The sequence below is a fragment of the Budorcas taxicolor genome, chromosome 15 (assembly GCF_023091745.1).
Source record: "Budorcas taxicolor isolate Tak-1 chromosome 15, Takin1.1, whole genome shotgun sequence".
Lineage (NCBI taxonomy): Eukaryota > Metazoa > Chordata > Mammalia > Artiodactyla > Bovidae > Budorcas > Budorcas taxicolor.
In genome coordinates this window covers 75,971,149-75,989,190 of record NC_068924.1, presented here as the reverse complement: position 1 = coordinate 75,989,190, position 18,042 = coordinate 75,971,149, and the positions used below count along the sequence as shown (strand labels likewise).

At 43.7% G+C, this 18,042-nt stretch overlaps 1 protein-coding gene across 1 annotated transcript; it reads right to left on the bottom strand.

Annotated features, from left to right (window-relative positions):
* Positions 1-16,474: 16,474 nt before the first annotated feature.
* On the bottom strand, positions 16,475-17,404 carry LOC128060213 (olfactory receptor 4X2-like). Its single transcript, XM_052652556.1, has one exon. It carries the CDS (start codon positions 17,402-17,404, stop codon positions 16,475-16,477), a length of 930 nt encoding a protein of 309 aa, XP_052508516.1.
* Positions 17,405-18,042: the final 638 nt, after the last annotated feature.

Genomic DNA, 18,042 nt, shown 5'->3' with positions numbered 1-18,042 from the left:
ATTCAACCAGGTCCAAAGACCAGCCTGTCCTCTTTTAAAAACTGGGGAAGAAAAGAAGTATCAGCCCTTTTATGCTTTGTTATAATAAAGACTGAGACATAGGGTCCAAAAGAACAAAATTTAAAAAGCTCAAAAGTTTAAATTCAGGGCTTCCCTGGTGGCTCAGTGGTGGAGAATCTGCCTGCCAACGCAGGGAGGTTGTGTTGGGTTCAATCCCCAACCCAGGAAGATCCCACATGCCACGGAGTGACTATGCCCGTGCACCCCAACTATTGCACCCGTGCTCTGGAACCCAGAAACTGCAACATCTGAGCCTACACCCTGGAGCCTGTGCTCTGATACAGGAGAGGCCACCGCAATGGGAGGCCTGCTCACAGCGGCTAGGGATTAGCCTGTGCAGCAACAAAGACCCAGTACCACCAAAAATAAATAAATACATAAAATTTTTTTTAACTTAATTCCTTTAAAAAAAATAAACTCAGGAATGCTAATGGACACGAGTAATCCAAAGAATATTTTCATTCAAAAAGAAAAAAAAAATTACAGTATTAAGCCAGCAAGGAGCAATTTAGTATATTCTAAAATCCCTGACAGTGGTCATAACATTCCCAGTCTCTTTTGGATCAGCTTTCATACAGAGTTCCACATCTTAGCAGATGAGCACTAACACTTCCTAGAATTAATCAAATCAAATTAAAATAGAGCTGAGATATGGGAAGAGCCTTAGATTCCCTATTCATTTACTCATTCATTCATTTATTCAACAGGTATTATTTTAAGTATTGGGCTAATTGATCAGGAAGCAGCAGAGGAAATCAGCCTGATTCCTCTTCTCACAGAGAGTGTGGTATTCAGTGCTATGACAGACATTTGCCCAAGGACTGTATGAGCACGAGGATGAGTCCCACCCCAACCTGGAGGCAAAGAGTGCGAAAACGACTCACAAGTGCTAAACTTAGTTCCCTCGGCACTAAGCACTCTCAGCTTCTCACTGCACAGATATACTCAACTCTCACCTGGGAACCTTGCCACTGCCACCCTATGGCCCCTGGAAGACAGCCCCACAAGTCTACCATCCGAGTCCATACCGAGTCTATGTTCCACGGTTCCTCCACCCATCCAGCTCTCCTAGTCATGGGACCCCTTCATTTCAAGTTCTGCAATGCCCTCCTCTATAACTAAGCTCCAATCTCTGACATCCAAGTTGTTGATTAGGGCCCATACATTTCAACACACTGATCGTAATTGACACTTCCAGCCTCATCCATAATTGTAAGAGTCATAAACAAAGAAAGTCAAAAGAACTTTTTTTACAGAATGCTGCAGAATTCCAGAAGAAGGTGCTGTGGAATTGCCAGGTAAACTCACTGATCCTCGCAGATAAGGGTAGCTGAAAATATATTTTAAAGAGAAGCTGAATCTCTTTCAGAAAGAGCTTAAGAAATTTTGCTTTATCTTGCATCCTTATAATGAGGGGCTGGCAGAGAGGTAGAGAAGTCATGCAAAAGAAATTTATAACAATTCTGAATGGGTGTGGGGCTCACTACCCTGGACTGGGCTGTTCTACACCTGGTTCTGATGACAAGTTCTTAATACTATTAGATCCTCAGATTCTGAAATAGCCATTAACCCAAGGAGATCCCAGCTCTTCCACTCAGACAGTTTGAGCCTCAGTTTCTTCATTTGTAAAATAGGGATGCCAATAATTATTCTCTATCTGCTGTGGATAAGATCAGATTATAAAAATTAATGAACAGATTATAGACATTGCAAAGCTTCAGGAAAAAAAGTTGTTGATTATTATTACTTACATCTTGTTATTTTTTCTTAATTCAAACCTTGAAAACAGGTATACAATAAGATTTTGAAAACTTTAATCAAAATTTAGAAAAATGAACTTAGGTTCATTACAAACTATCAAATGAGTTGTTTCATTGTCTGTTTCCAACAGAAATGATAGGAACTTTGAATTAAATAGAAAAGATATCAACAATGCAGGAAAACTTACTTGTACAGCAAGGTTGAAGGACTTGAAAAATGTGTAGTTTATTTTCTTGCTTGGATATTTCTCTACAAAAAGTCTTGAAGGCTAGAAATTTCGGAAATGTGAGCTGAAGTTTTGGATTCTGCCTGTAAGCATGGTTCCCAGCATCTCTCTTGTGACAGTCACCACAGCAGTGAACTCACTTAAAGCTGGTCGAGACCTGCCGGCTCTCTGGAGTCAGAGTGGGGAAGCGAGAGGCGGCACCACCATGCTTTAGACGTCCCAGTCCTAAAGCCCTGATGTCTGACCGCTTGGATGCAACCACTAAATGTATAACACCCACCAGAACGGGAACATCTTCATCTCATGGTCCTGGAAACAGGAACAATTGAAAGGAACTGACTCCCTGCTCCCAGGCAGCTGGAAGAAGCTGGCAACGGACCAGGAAGTTAAACATTTCAGTCCTGTGAGACCCTGTCTCAGAGGCTACCACATCCACGGAGTGCGGACCAGGACCAGCACGTGGAAGAGAAGAGGACAAAGGTGGCCACACGTGCTGGACCTGTGGCCCCAGGCTGCCCAGCCCTCGATGGTCACTCTCTGTTATTAATGCTGTTCCAATAAAGCAGCTTAACACTCTACCTTGGATTCCTGCAGAAAGTGATTCTGGAGCATCTGGGTTTCTGCTCCAGGTTTCTCCCTTTAGGCAACTTACTTGACGTTTAACCGTCTCTGCTTCAGTTTCCTCACCTGAAAAATGGGGCTAAAATAGTGTTTACTTGGGAATTAACAACACAGAAACTTGTTAAAGAGAGCAGATTTTAAATATTCTCACCACACATCCAAAAAAGTGATAAGGAAATGGAGGTGTTAACTGACCTATTGTGGTCATGTCACAAAATACATATATAAATATATTGAATTTAGTGTGTGTGTGTGTGTGTGTGTGTGTATATATATATATATATATATATATATATATCAAGTCATCACATTGTATACCTTAAACTTACATATGCTACATGTCAATAATATCTTGATGAAGCTGGGGAAAAAACAATGCCTACCTCATAAGGTCATTATGAGGATAAGATGAGAGTTCATATAAAATGCTTAGAGCAATGCCTGGCAGCCAGTAACTGCTATGCAAGTGTTTGCTATCACTGTTACTGTTACTAACACCATCATCATTATTATTGTCAGTGTTGCTCTTCCCTAACCATGCGCTCAGGCTTCGCTGGCAGCTCAGCGGTGAAGAATCTCCCTGCCAGTACAGGAGACGCAGGTTTGATCCCTGAGTCAGGAAGATCCCCTGGAGAAGGAATAGGCAACCCACTCCACTCTTCTTGCCTGGGAAATCCCAGGGACAAAGGAGCCTAGTGGGCTACAGTCCATGGGTTCACAAAGAGTTGGACATGGCTGAGCAACTAAGCAATAATAACAAACAACCATGTGCATCTCACCACCTCTGTGCCACTCCAGCAACTTCATTGCAGCACATGGACACTCGATTGAATCATATGACACGAAGACAGCATAAAGAAACTTTAGTAATATAAAGGAAATTCCGATGACCTAGAGGGGGATGAAACGGGGGCAAGGGAGGGGAGGCTCAAGAGGGAGGGATCCATACTTACGGCTGTTTCACGTTGTTGTATGGCAGAAACCAACCGAACATTGTAAAGCAATTATCCTCCAATTTAAAATAAATAGAACAAAATAAAGGAAATCCTTAATATCAGGCACCAGTGCTCTCAGCGGCCACCAACCACACGAATTCCGTCCTAGGGAGTCTCTAGATCAGGTCACCCCCATCTCTTGAGGGGGCTTCTTCCAGCCCCATCACAGCTGCTGGATCTTCTCTGCCCTCTATCCAGACCCCCACATGTCTACCTCCAGTTCTTTGTAGAGAGAGAAAGAATCAGTTAGCATCCTTACAACTTCTTCACTTAAAATAATCAGCCTTTTATTTTACTATTTTATACTTTATTCTGTTACTAGTATATTTTATTAGGTACAAGTAACCTAAACAGTGCAGCTTAAATCTCCTCTGTTTCAACTTCTCTTTAGAGATTCAGAGACCTAGATTTGTAAGAGTCAAATGAAAATGGAAATCTTTTTCTTAAAAAATCAGTGGTACCCACTCCAAATATGAGTTTTGTCATCGTCTTTAGTATGTTAAGACTTATTAAGGCTCATTTTTTATAGCGTGAAACTGAAAATCTTCTAAAATGTTCCCTTCACCTCCCCTAGTGGCCATAGACCACCTAGAGGCCCTCTTCCTTCTGTGACTTTTTCAGCATCGCCACTCTCAAACGATGGCCCCTAAGGCTTGGCTCTAAACCTTAGCATGCTGTCACACGGTGCCGCCTGCTTCACACATTTGTCTCTTTCCTCCTCCTGTTGGCCGTTTTTTACCCAGAGGGTACATTAGGGAACTGTAAAAATGAAACTATAAGCCATCCATTATTTTTTCTTGAAATAGTGGGATATAAAATCTGGTAAGGACATTTGAAAGTTTATAAATCTAACTTCTCATTTTAAAGAAAAGAGACGTGCAACTCAGAAAAGGTAATGAAAGTGTAAGGAAATGGTGGAAATTAAGAGCTAGGATCCATCTCAGAAAATCTACAGCCTTGTCAAAGTCACCACACCACTCTGACCTTCATCCCATTGGCTCATCCTTCCATCCAAGAGGAACTGACACATTTGAGCTGGACATTGTATACAATGGGATTTCAGGTTAAGGAGGGTCAGACAGGAAAACACACACACACACACACACACACACACACACACACACACACACGGCTTCCTCCCCCATGGCATGGTCTATCTAGAAGGCATAATGACTCCTTTGGGGGGATATAATTTGGGATCAGGGAGATTTTTCGGATTGCAACATTATAACCCAGGGGCACCTTGGAGTTAAACACTGTTAAAAGCAGAGATATTACTTTGCCAACAAAGGTCCGTCTAGTCAAGGCTATGGTTTTTCCAGTGGTCATGTACGGATGTGAGAGTTGGACTCTAAAGAAAGCTGAGCACCAAAGAATTGATGCTTTTGAACTGTGGTGTTGGAGAAGACTCTTGAGAGTCTCTTGGACTGCAAGGAGATCCAACAAGTCCATCCTAAAGGAGATCAGTCCTGAGTGTTCATTGGAAGGACTGATGCTGAAGCTGAAACTTCAATACTTTGGCCACCTGATGTGAAGAGCTGACTCATTTGAAAAGACCGTGATGCTGGGAAAAGTTGAGGTCAGGAGGAGAAGGGGACAACAGAGGATGAGATGGGTGGATGGCATCACCGACTCAATGGACATGAGTTTGAGTAGACTGTGGGAGTTGGTGATGGTCAGGGAGGCCTGGCGTGCTGTGGTCCATGGGGACACAAAGAGTCAGACACCACTGAGCGACTGAACCAAACTGAACTGAACTGAATAGGAAGAATTGTGCTTTCTCATATTTGTGCATTGAATTTTGCAAAGGATTTGCTCATCCATTAACACGTTTTTCGATCAGAATGTTGTGCATTAATAGAAGGCAGGGCAGATGTGATTATCAGTGTTCATTTACTCTGTAATACACTGCTGCCTTAATCATTAATTCAGCTCAACTCAGAGGTCCAAGTCTCCTCGCTTCAGAAATTCTCCCAAGTAAGGGTGCTCCTCCACCACTGGCACAGTAGCCGTGCTGCATTCACCCTCTGGGCACCGGGTAGCTGGGGGCATCGTGGGGAGGTGTCCAGAGGCTAGACATGGCGGTCAGTGCTGTGCTGAGGGGCAGCGCAGCAAGAGTTCTATCCAGGACAGCTCCTGGTCTCATGAATAGTGCTCCTCGGAATGGTCCATTCATCTAGTCCTCCCTAGGTGCCCCTATGCCTACCTCTCCCATTCTTCACTTTATCAAATAAATACACTAGCAACTCTATTATCTGTATTAATTGTCATCGGCTAGAAATGCTGTTGTAGTACAAAATAGCCCAAAATTCAGTGGCCTAACCCCAGTGACCACAGCCTTGTTTAATTAAATGAAACTAAGCCATGCCATGTGGGACGACCCAAGATGGCTGTGACATGGTGGAGACATCGGACAGAATGTGGTCTACTGGAGAAGGGAATGGCAAACCAGTTCAGTATTCTTGCCTTGAGAACCCCATGAACAGTATGAAAATGCAAAAAAAAAAAAAGGACACTGCAAGATGAACTCCCCAGGTCGGTAGATGCCCAAAATTCTACTGGAGATCAGTGGAGAAATAACTCCAGAAAGAATGAAGGGATGGACGGGGAGGAAGGAGGGAGGGGGGGTTCAGGATGGGGAACAGGTGTATACCTGCAGCAGATTCATGTTGATGTATGGCAAAAACAATACAATATTGTAAAGTAATTAACCTCCAATTAAAATAAATAAATCTATATTTAAAAAAAAAAAAAAGAATGAAGGGATGGAGCCAAAGCAAAAACAACACCCAGTGGTGAATGGGACTGGTGATGGAAGCAGGGTTCGATGCTGTAAAGGGCAATATTGCACAGGAACCTGAAATGCTAGGTCCATGAATCAAAGCAAATTGGAAGCGGTCAAACAGGAGATGACAAGAGTGAACGTCGACATTCCAGGAATCAGCGAACTCAAATGGGCTGGAATGGGTGAACTTAACTCAGATGACCATTATATCTACTACTACGGGAAAATCCCTTAGAGGAAATGGAGCAGCCATCATGGTCAACAAAAGAGTCCGAAATGCAGTACTTGGATGCAATCTCAAAAACGACAGAATGATCTCTGTTCGTTTCCAAGAAAACCATTCAATATCACAGTAATTCAAGTCTATGCCCCAACCAGTAATGCTGAAGAAGCTGAAGTTGAATGGTTCTATGAAGACCTACAAGACCTTCTAGAACAAACACCCAAAAAAATGTCCTTTTCATTATAGGGGACTGGAATGCAAAAGTAGGAAGTCAAGAAACACCTGGAGTAACAGGCAAATTTGGCCTTGGAATGCGGAATGAAACAGGGCAAAGGCTAATAAGACTTCTGCCAAGAGAACACACTGGCCATAGCAAACACTCTCTTCCAACAACACAAGAGAAGACTCTACACAGGGACATCACCATGGTCAACACCAAAATCAGATTGATTATATTCTTTGCAACCAGAGATGGAGAAGCTCTATACAGTCAGCAAAAACAAGACTGGGAGCTGACTGTGGCTCAGATCATGAACTCCTTATTGCCAAATAGACTGAAATTGAAGAAAGTGGAGAAAAATACTAGCCCATTCAGGTATGATCTAAATAAAATCCCTTATGATTATACAGTGGAAGTAAGAAATAGATTTAAGGGACTAGATCTGATAGACAGAGTGCCTGATGAACTATGGATGGAGGTTCATGACATTGTACAGGAGACAGGGATCAAGACCATCCCCATGGAAAAGAAATGCAAAAAAGCAAAATGGCTGTCTGAGGAGGACTTACAAATAGCTGTGAAAAGAAGGGAAGTAAAAAAGCAAAGCAGAAAAGGAAAGATATTCCCATTTGAATGCAAAGTTCCAAAGAGTAGCAAAGAAAGATAAGAAAGCCTTCCTCAGTGATCAATGCAAAGAAATAGAGGAAGAGAACAAAATGGGAAAGACTAGAGATCTCTTCAAGAAAATTAGAGATACCAAGGGAACACTTCATGCAAAGATGGGCTCAATAAAAGACAGAAATGGTAGGGACCTAACAGAAGCAGAAGATGTTAAGAAGAGGTGGCAAGAATACACAGAAGAAAACTGTACAAAAAAAGGTATTCGTGACCAAGATAATCACGATGGTGTGATCACTCACCAAGAGCCAGACATCCTGGAATGTGAAGTCAAGAGGGCCTTAGAAAGCATCACTATAAACAAAGCTAGTGGAGGTGATGGAATTCCAGTTGAGCTATTTCAAATCCTGAAAGATGATGCTGTGAAAGTGCTGCACTCAATATGCCAGCAAATTTGGAAAACTCAGCAGTGGCCACAGGACTGGAAAAGGTCAGTTTTCATTCCAATCCCAAAGAAAGGCAATGCCAAAGAATGCTCAAACTACCGCATAATTGGACTCATCTCACACGCTAGTAAAATAATGCTTAAAATTCTCTAAGCCAGGCTCCAGCAATACATGAACTGTGAACTTCTGGATGTTCAGGCTGGTTTTAGAAAAGGCAGAGGAACCAGAGATCAAATTGCCAACATCCACTGGATCATAGAAAAAGCAAGAGAGTTCCAGAAAAACATCTATTTCTGCTTTATTGACTATGCCAAAGCCTTTGACAGTGTGGATCACAATAAACTGTGGAAACTTCTGAAAGAGACAGGAATGCCAGATCACCTGACCTGTCTCTTGAGAAACCTATATGCAGGTCAGGAAGCAGCAGTTAGAACTGGACATGGAACAGACTGGTTCCAAATAGGAAAAGGAGTACATCAAGGCTGTATATTGTCACCCTGCTTATTTAACTTAATGCAGAGTACATCATGAGAAATGCTGGGCTGGAAGAAGCACAAGCTGGAATCAAGATTACTGGGAGAAATATCAATAACCTCAGATATGCAGATGACACCACCCTTATGGCAGAAAGTGAAGAGGAACTAAAAATAAAAAGCCTCTTGATGAAAGTGAAAGAGGAGAGTGAAAAAGTTGGCTTAAAGCTCAACACTCAGAAAACTAAGATCATGGCATCTGGTCCCATAAATTCATGGGAAATAGATGGGGAAACAGTGTCAGACTTTATTTTTCTGGGCTCCAAAATCACTGCAGATGATGATTGCAGCCGTGAAACTAAAAGACACTTACTCCTTGGAAGGAAAGTTGTGACCAACCTAGACAGCATATTAAAAAACAGAAACATTACTTTGCCAACAAAAGTCCGTCTAGTCAAGGCTAAGGTTTTTCCAGTAGTCATGTATGGATATGAGAGTTGGACTCTAAAAAAAGCTGAGCATCGAAGATTTGATGCTTTTGAACTGTGGTGTTGGAGAAGACTCTTGAGAGTCCCTAGGACTGCAAGGAGATCCAACCAGTTCATCCTAAAGGAAATCAGTCTTGGGTGTTCATTGGAAGGACTGATGTTGAAGCTGAAACTCCAATACTTTGGCCACCTGATGTGAAGAGCTGACTCCTTTGAAAAGACCCTGATGCTGGGAAAAGTTGAGGGCAGGAGGAGAAGGGGACAACAGAGGATGAGATGGTTGGATGGCATCACCGACTCGATGGACACAGGTTTGGGTAAACTCCGGGAGTTGGTGATAGACAGGGAGGCCTGGCATGCTGCGGTTCACAATCCAAACACAACTGAGCGACTGAACTGAACTGAACTAATCCCAGTGAAAGTTTATTTCTCATTCACACTAAGTCCAATGCAGATTTGCAGGTTTTAGGGAGAGCTCTCCACCAAGCTATGACCATCAGTAACAGGCCCATGGCAATCTGTGATACCTCTGGTCTCCTGGGGCTTCAGGACCATCTGCTGGGTCATCTGCACCCAGCTAGACCATCATCAAAGATAAATTGAGGCTTACTAGGGACATTTTATGGACTAAGCCTAAACAGGTATATCATCTCCACCTCTTAGTAACAAGACCCCATGTGGATGTAAGGGGGCCAGGAAAGGCAGCTTGTGTGCCCAGAAGAAAAAGATGAAGTAATTTGGTAAACATATTCCATTGTTCAGACCACAACTCCTCATTTGCTGGCCTCTATCCCTTTCCCTTCAGAAAACTAAGATCATGGCATCTGGTCCCATAACTTCATGGCAAATAGATGGGGAAACAATGGAAACAATGACAGACTTTATTTTCTTGGGCTCCAAAATCATTGTAGACAGTGACTGCAGCCATGAAATTAAAAGACACTTGCTCCTTGGAAGAAACAATAATACCAACCTAGACAGGATATTAAAAATCTGTCAAAACTATGGTTTTTGCAGTAGTCATGAATGGAGACTCTCACATCAGTAGTCATGATGTGGGAGTTGGACTATAAAGAAAGCTGAGCACCGAAGAATTGATGGTTTTGAACTGTGGTGTTGGAAAAGACTCTTGAGAGTCCCTTGGACTGCAAGGAGATCCAACCAGTCCATCCTAAAGGAGATCAGTCCTGGGTGTTCATTGGAAGGACTGCTGCTAAAGCTGAGACTCCGATACTTTGGCCACCTCATGTGAAGAGTTGACTCATTGGAAAAGACCCTGATGCTGGGAGGGATTGGGGGCAGGAGGAGAAGGGGACGACAGAGGATGAAATGGCTGGATGGCATCACCAACTTGATGCACATGAGTTTGAGTTGACTGTGGGAGTTGGTGATGGACAGGGAGGCCTGGCGTGCTGCAATTCATGGGGTCACAAAGAGTTCGACATGACTGAGTGACTGAACTGAACTGAACTGAGGTGCTTAATAAATATCAAGTATTATTAGATCTCAATGGTTGCACGTTAGAGTCAAGTAGGAGATTAGTTTACAAGGCCACTGCCACAGGATTTATTTCCAAGGTTGTCTTCTACTTCAATTTATTTCAAAACATTTTTTATTAAATTTCAATTACAAAGAATCATAAAACTTAGGATACCTAAAGGACAAGTTGGTCTAGTTCTATACAGTTCACAAAGTGAAAATAAATAAAGCATTATGAAGATGACTGAACACTACAAGTCCCATGGCACAGTTTGCAGTCATAATAGAAAGATGCAATAGTGACATCATCCTAAGAGGTGAGGCAATTTCAGAGCAGGCTGAGTCAACACTGCATGTTCAGGAGAGTTTGCCCTGATTGGGCACACTATCTTTTCTGAGGCATGCCTTCACTCTCATTGAGGAACTTCTTGCCCTACTCTCTGGACTTGCACTTTAGAAGGAACAGGGACTTACTGTAGAGCACAGAGAACTCTGCTCAATATTATGGGGAGCCCGGATAGGAGGGGAGTTTGGGGGAGAATGAATACATGTATAGGTATGGCTGCCTCCTTTTGGTGTCCACCTGAAACTCTCACAACAGTGTTAAGTCAGCTATACTCCAGTATAAAATAAAGTGTTTTTAAAATCCTTTTAAAAACTGATCTAGTTTTTTTATTATTATTATTATTTTACTTTACAATATTGTATTGGTTTTGCCATTCATCAACATGAATCCACCACGGGTGTACACGTGTTCCCCATCCTGAACCCCCCTTCCACCTCCCTCCCTGTACCATCCCTCTGGGTCATCCCAGTGCACCAGCCCCAAGCATCCTGTATCCTGCATCGAACCTAGACTGGCGATTCATTTCTTATATGATAGTATACATGTTTCAATGCCATTCTCCCAAATCATCCCACCCTCTCCCTCTCCCACAGAGTCCAAAAGACTGTTCTATACATCTGTTTCTTTTGCTGTCTCGCATACAGCGTTGTCGTTCCCATCTTTCTAAATTCCATATATATGCCTTAGTATACTGTATTGGTGTTTCTCTTTCTGGCTTACTTCACTCTGTATAATCGGCTCCAGTTTCATCCACCTCATTAGAACGGATTCAATTGTATTCTTTTTAATGGCTGAGTAATACTCCATTGTGTATATGTACCACAGCTTTCTTATCCATTCATCTGCTGATAGGCATCTAGGTTGCTTCCTTGTCCTGGCTATTATAAACAGTGCTGCGATGAACGTTGGGGTACACGTCTCTCTCAATTCTGATCTAGTTTTTTAAAAAAAGGCTTGGCTCTGCTCCCCTGCTCAGAATGGAGGTCATTTCCTAAAGCCTGTCACTCTGTAACCAAGCTGCAGAACCTGACTATGAAGAAATCAAGAAAGACATGTAGACAGAATATTTTACAATGTTTTTTAAAGTTTCTTAAAGGACTTGACTATCTTTTATGAACATACATCTTACATGTAAAGCTTATTTTTCAAAAAGAAATAAGATAATCTGCTGTTCTAATTGAAGTCCCACAAGTACCTGTTTGACTGCATCTTGTCCTCCTCTGCTCTGCCTCTTCACCAATCCCTGAGGTCCCGGAAGAACTCTGGGTTCTATCTAAGCCATGGTTCACAAACAGCTGGTTCAGAGAAAACAACCAGGGCTTTGGAAGAGTCCTTGACCTGCAGTTTCCTCAACTGCAAAGTGAGCGTTGTCCTACCTATGGGGCAGTGCCCTTCAGGTCTAATTTTAGGAAATTGATTAGGGGATACTCAACTCATATTAGTCTTTGACTTCTATTTCCCATTTTCTAAAATGCATGTCAGTCTCAAGAATGCTGCCTTTCTCAGCATTTGAAAAATTCTTCTTGGCCACCATAAGGCGTTTTGATCCTATATATTAGCTGACCCTTGCAGCTCAGTGGTTGACTTTTCCTTTCATGAGAACCAGAGGCTGAGCTGCGAGGAGGACCATGTCTCCCTGGTGTTTCAGCTCACCATTTCCGGATCTGGCATTGCAGGCCCTGGTTTTCTGTGGGCCCAGGAATACTTGTGAACACCATAAGGCAGTTCAGGCTTTATTTTTAAGAAACACTTTTCAGTTACATTGAAGTGATTCCAAAGAAAAACATCTGACAATAACAAATTATGAAACCTCCGTTTGGGAATCCAGAGACTTAGCTGTGTTTGTGTTCCGTGATCTTTAAAGAGAAGCAGAGGAAAACACAGAGAGAGCAAGAACTCAGAAATCAGACAGTCCTGGGTTTGAGTTCAGCCTTTGGGAGACCTAACTCTATGATCTGGATCCAAGGCACCTACCTCCCAAAGCCTCAGCCTCTTTATCTATAAGGCAGGAGACTCACACCTACATCACCAGAGCAATTTAGGGTAAAATGGAGATAAAATATATGAAATCTCTTGGATAATAGTAAAATATATCCATAATGTATGCTCTTCTCATATGCATATATAACGTGTGTGTGTTCTAAGTGACCTCAGTCATAGCTGACTCTGCGATCCTATGGACTGTAGCCCGCCAGGATCCTCTGTCCTTTGGATTCTCCAGCCAATGTATGTTATTCTCAGAAAAAATTAAACAGTGATTGTTGATTTGCCTCCAGCAGTATAATATTGGTTTATTAACTAGATAGTTGAGGTCAAAACACATATGTAACAACCACTGTTCACTTACAATCTGAAGCACTACTGACTTCTGGAAATTTAATAGACCATGTATTTATTAGGTATTACTATATATCATTAAGAGCAAGGTATAAAAATGAGTAAGATTCATGCCATATACCCAAGAGTTAAAGTCTAGGGGCAGAGTCGGGGCTGGAGGGGTAAGAAAAATAAACACTGAAATTTAGGTAGCAAAGGCTTGAAAAGATTCTAGCTAAGTGCTGTGGGAATTCAAAGTATTGAATACATTTTTCTCTCTCTTTTATCCTGGGACTCCTAAAATACGAATGTTGGTATGCTTGATGTTGTCATAGAGTTCCGAACATTATCCTCATTTTTCTAAATCTGTCTTTCTTTTTGCTGTTCTGGTTGAGTGTTTTCTGTTATTCTATCTACCAGATTGCTTAAACATTCTTCTGAACCATCTAATCTGCTGTTAATTCCCTTTAGCGCAGTTTTCCTTTCATTTATTGTATTCTGCAGCTCTGACTGGTTCTTTTTTATACTTCCTTAATCTTTGTTAAAATTCTCACTGTGTCCAACTGTTCTTTTCCCAAGTTCAGTTACGATTGATTCAAACTCTTTGTCAGGTAAGTTATCTCTCTGTTTCACTCAGATTTCTTCATGGATTATTTTCTTGTTCTTTCATTTGAAACCTGTCTGTCTTCTCATTTTGTTTACCTCTCTCTTTGAAACTAAGTGAAGCTGTCACCTATGCCGGTCATGAAGGCACGTCCTCCTGAGGAAGCAGCCCTGTGCAGAGTGTGTGTGCCCCGTGGCTTGGAGGGGGAGCTTCCCCTGTGTGCAGTGGCCGTCACCACCCTGTTGGAGGTGGACTGTGGCCCTGGGAGGTGCAGCGGGAGCCCTGAGAGCACCGGGCTCCTCCCAGGTTGGATGGCAGTCTCCACCCTGGTTTGGCACCTTGCTGGGGTGGGAGGTCTTGCAGCTGCACTTCCCAGGTGGTGCTGGTGGTGAGAACCCGCCTGCCATGCAACAGATAAGAGACACGGTTTTGATCCCTGGGTCAGGAAGATCCCCTGGAGAAGCGCACGGCAACCCACTCTAGTATTCTCGGAGAATCCCATGGACAGAGAAGCCAGTGGGCTACACACAGCCCATGGGGTCACAAAGAGGTGGGCACAGCTGGAGTGACTTAGCGTGCACACCCGCGTGGACCTTAGTTACAGGATGGGCTGGGGTCTGAGCAGCGGCTGCCGCACCACCAGGCTGGTCCCACTCCCTCCCGAGTGTGCACAGGGGACGCATGCCCCATGGGGGGAGGTCTCCATGCTGCAGCTTCCCCTCTCCCTTCAGAGAGTGCGCTCAGTGACAGACGCTCTGGCGGGGGCTATCTCCACTCAGGAGCTGGTCTCGCTCCCTCTCGAGTACTTGCGCCAAGGCGTGTGCCGGGGTCCAAGCTGACTTCGCTCCCTCAAAGCCTGCACCCCTTCACTGGCAGTGGCAGCCCCTGCCTAGTGGGGAGAAGCACCAGAGCAGGAGGGGCTGGAACAGGAGCCCGGTGGGGACCTGGGGACACTGGGGCGGCCCTGGGGAGCCAGCAGGAGCAACAGGCAGCTTTTAACCCTCTGCCTTCGTGCTGTGACGGGAAGTAAGCAAATATGTGTGTGTGGTGTTTTCAAGAGCAGAGTCTCTCAGTCTTCCAGTAATCCTCACCGGTTTTCCAGTTAAGAGGCTTGTCTTAGCAGTATCAGTACCAAAGGGCTGGGGTACTTGAGGTGTAGGTCCAAGTCCTCACTCCCCAGGGAGGATTCCTGACCCTGTAACACTCTCTCCTCTCCCGTGCGCCCCTTGGGAAGTATGGGTCCTAACCAGAGCACTCCTCCTCCCTTACTAGCAGACTCCATGTGGATCTCTCTTCACAGCCTTGGCTGTAGGAGAATTCTGCTCGTGCCCAGGTTGACTGCAGTCAGAGTCACTCTATACGCAGTTGTAGTTTTCATATGCTCATGAAGGGAGGTGAGCCAGCATCCTCCTGCTCTACCATCTCGATTTCTTTCCTTGCAAACTGTTCTTCAGTGCAGGCTTAACTGATATTTTCTGATTAAAGTGACATTGTATATTTTTGATAGGAATGCTACAGTAATTATGCTGTGTGCCTCTCAGTCTAAATATCATAAATGTGTCTAATTACTAAAAAGAGTCCCTTCCAGGATTCTTGATTGTAAAGTCATATTTATCCTTTTGCAATTAATAAATATCTTGTGGGGAGATGAGTTGAGACTATATAATATCCTATTTCTCATCAAGAAAAAATTTAATGACTGTTGAGTTACAAACATTCTGAGAATTTATTCAGCACCACGCATCAAAAGTTATTACATTTTTTAACAAAGTAAGGATTCTAAAGCAAATAACTGTTTAAAAATCAGTATCATTAAAGATTTATGTTCAGGAAACTTAGAACATTGCTATTTATATTATAAAACTTCAGAAACAATTTAAACATCTGACAGAAAAGTAGCCAATTACTTAACAGTAAGAGATAAGAAAAAGCCTCTTGATGAGAGTGAAAGAGGAGACTGAAAAAGTTGGCTTAAAGCTCAACATTCAGAAAATGAAGATCATGGTATCTGGTCCCATTACTTCATGGGAAATAGATGGGGAAACAGTGGGAACAGTGTCAGACTTTATTTTGGGGGGCTCCAAAATCACTGCAGATGGTGATTGCAGCCATGAAATTAAAAGACACTTACTCCTTGGAAGAAAAGTTATGAGCAACCTAGATAGTATATTCAAAAGCAGAGACATTACTTTGCCAACAAAGGTCTGTCTAGTCAAGGCTATGGTTTTACCAGTGGTCACGTATGGATGTGAAAATTGGACTGTGAAGAAAGCTGAGCACCGAAGAATTGATGCTTTTGAACTGTGGTGTTAGAGAAGACTCTTGAGAGTCTCTTGGACTACAAGGAGATCCAACCAGTCCATGCTAAAGGAGATCAGTCCTGGGTGTTCTTTGGAAGGACTGATATTAAAGCTGAAACTCCAATACTTTGGCCACCTCATGCGAAGAGTAGACTCATTGGAAAAGACTCTGATGCTGGGAGGGATTGAGGGCAGGAGGAGAAGGGGACAACAGAGGATGAGATGGCTGGATGGCATCACCGACTCGATGGGCAAGGGTTTGGGTGAACTCCGGGAGTTGGTGATGGACAGGGATGTCTGGCGTGCTGCGATTCATGGGGTCACAAAGAGTCAGACACAACTGAGCAACTGAACTGAACTGAAGAGAAAATATATAGTAAGTGATTATAGTGAGTTGATGGAGAATAACTCTAAAATTAACAAGTCCTGGGAACTTGTCCTTCATCTCATTCTGCCCCTTCAGTTTGGACAGAGCATCACCTAAACCCAAGGATCAACACCAAGGCTCAGCCTCTACCTCTCTTCTACTTTCACTGCTCTGATCCACAGCCTCTTCACGGCCTGCTTCACTTCAGCATTTCTCAGGGAGTATTTGACAGGGTTGAGCAGCGGGGTGATCACCGTGTAGAACACGGCCACCATCTTGTCCGCAGACAGGGTGGTAGAGGGTCTCAGATAGATGAAGATGCAGGGCCCAAAGAACAAGGTGACCACAGTGACGTAGGCCCCACAGGTGAACAGGGCCTTGTGCCGCCCCGCGGAGCTCCGAGTCCTCAGATGGAGCAAGATGACCACATAGGAGGCTAAGAGGACCACGAAGCTGATCACAGACAGGGTCCCCCCGTTGGCAAAGATCAGAAGACCAATGAGGACGGTGTCAGAGCAGGCAAGTTTGAGCAGGGGAAGCACGTCACAGAAATAGTGGTCGATCACATTGGGGCCACAGAAGGGCAAGTGGAAGACAAGAAGGATTTGGGCCAAGGAATGCACAAAGCCCCCCACCCATGCTGCGCCCACCAGGAAGGCACACGCCTGCCGGCTCATGATGGTGGTGTAGCTGAGGGGCTTGCAGATGGCCACGTAGCGGTCATAGGCCATCACAGTGAGCAGGAAAATCTCAGTGCCACCAAACAAGTGGATAAAGAAAACCTGTGTCATGCAGCCCCACAGAGGGATGGCTTTCCTCTCAGCCAGCAGATCTGAGATGAGTCTGGGGGCTGTCGTCGAGGCGTAGCAGATCTCCACAAAGGACAGGTAGCTCAGGAAGAAGTCCATGGGGGAGCCAAGGCTTCTGCTGCTCATGACAGTGAGGACAATGAGGAAATTCCCCAGCACAATGGCTGTGTACAGGAGCAGAAATATCACAAAGCAGGCTTTCTGCACCTCTGGATTGGAAGAAAGTCCCAGGAAAATGAATTCTGTCACATTGTGCATGTGAGCCATGAGGTAGCCACCAGGAGGCAGTAATTTGGAAGGGTGATCTGAAATGATACACCTTCCTTAAGGCGTGAATTATATAATAGTCCCTTGCGTACCTGAAATGCTACCATTCAGACTCTATAAACTTAAGAGTCTTCTCAGAAATAGGAAATCCATCTCTGCAATCCACAGACCCTTGCAGTCGGTGACACTCTTCTCTTAGGACATTTTGGAAATAAAGCACTTTGAACATTGAATTGTAATTGTGCTATGTGACCATCTGGCCCACCAAACTGTGGACTTTCTAGAGCAGAAATTATGTCTTGCTACCACTGCATCTCCAGTGCTAACTGAAGCACCTGCACAAAATTACACTCAGTGAACGTCCTTAGGATGGGGAACAGTGCCTATAGATCAGCCCGGCCTTCTTAGCAGAGTATTCGGTACACCACGGAAGTTCAGAAAATACTAAAAGAACAAAGGTCACCAAGGACCAACACCACATCTTTCCATCCCTGAATCCCATGTCTAGCAGAGTGCTTATTTCAGGCAAAGCCCAGACCAATGTGAGAGCACTCAGCATTCCCTTTTTTTTCAAAGTGGAATTATAATCTTCACATGCTCACAAAACAAAACTCACCCCACTGTTTCTGGGCCTTTGC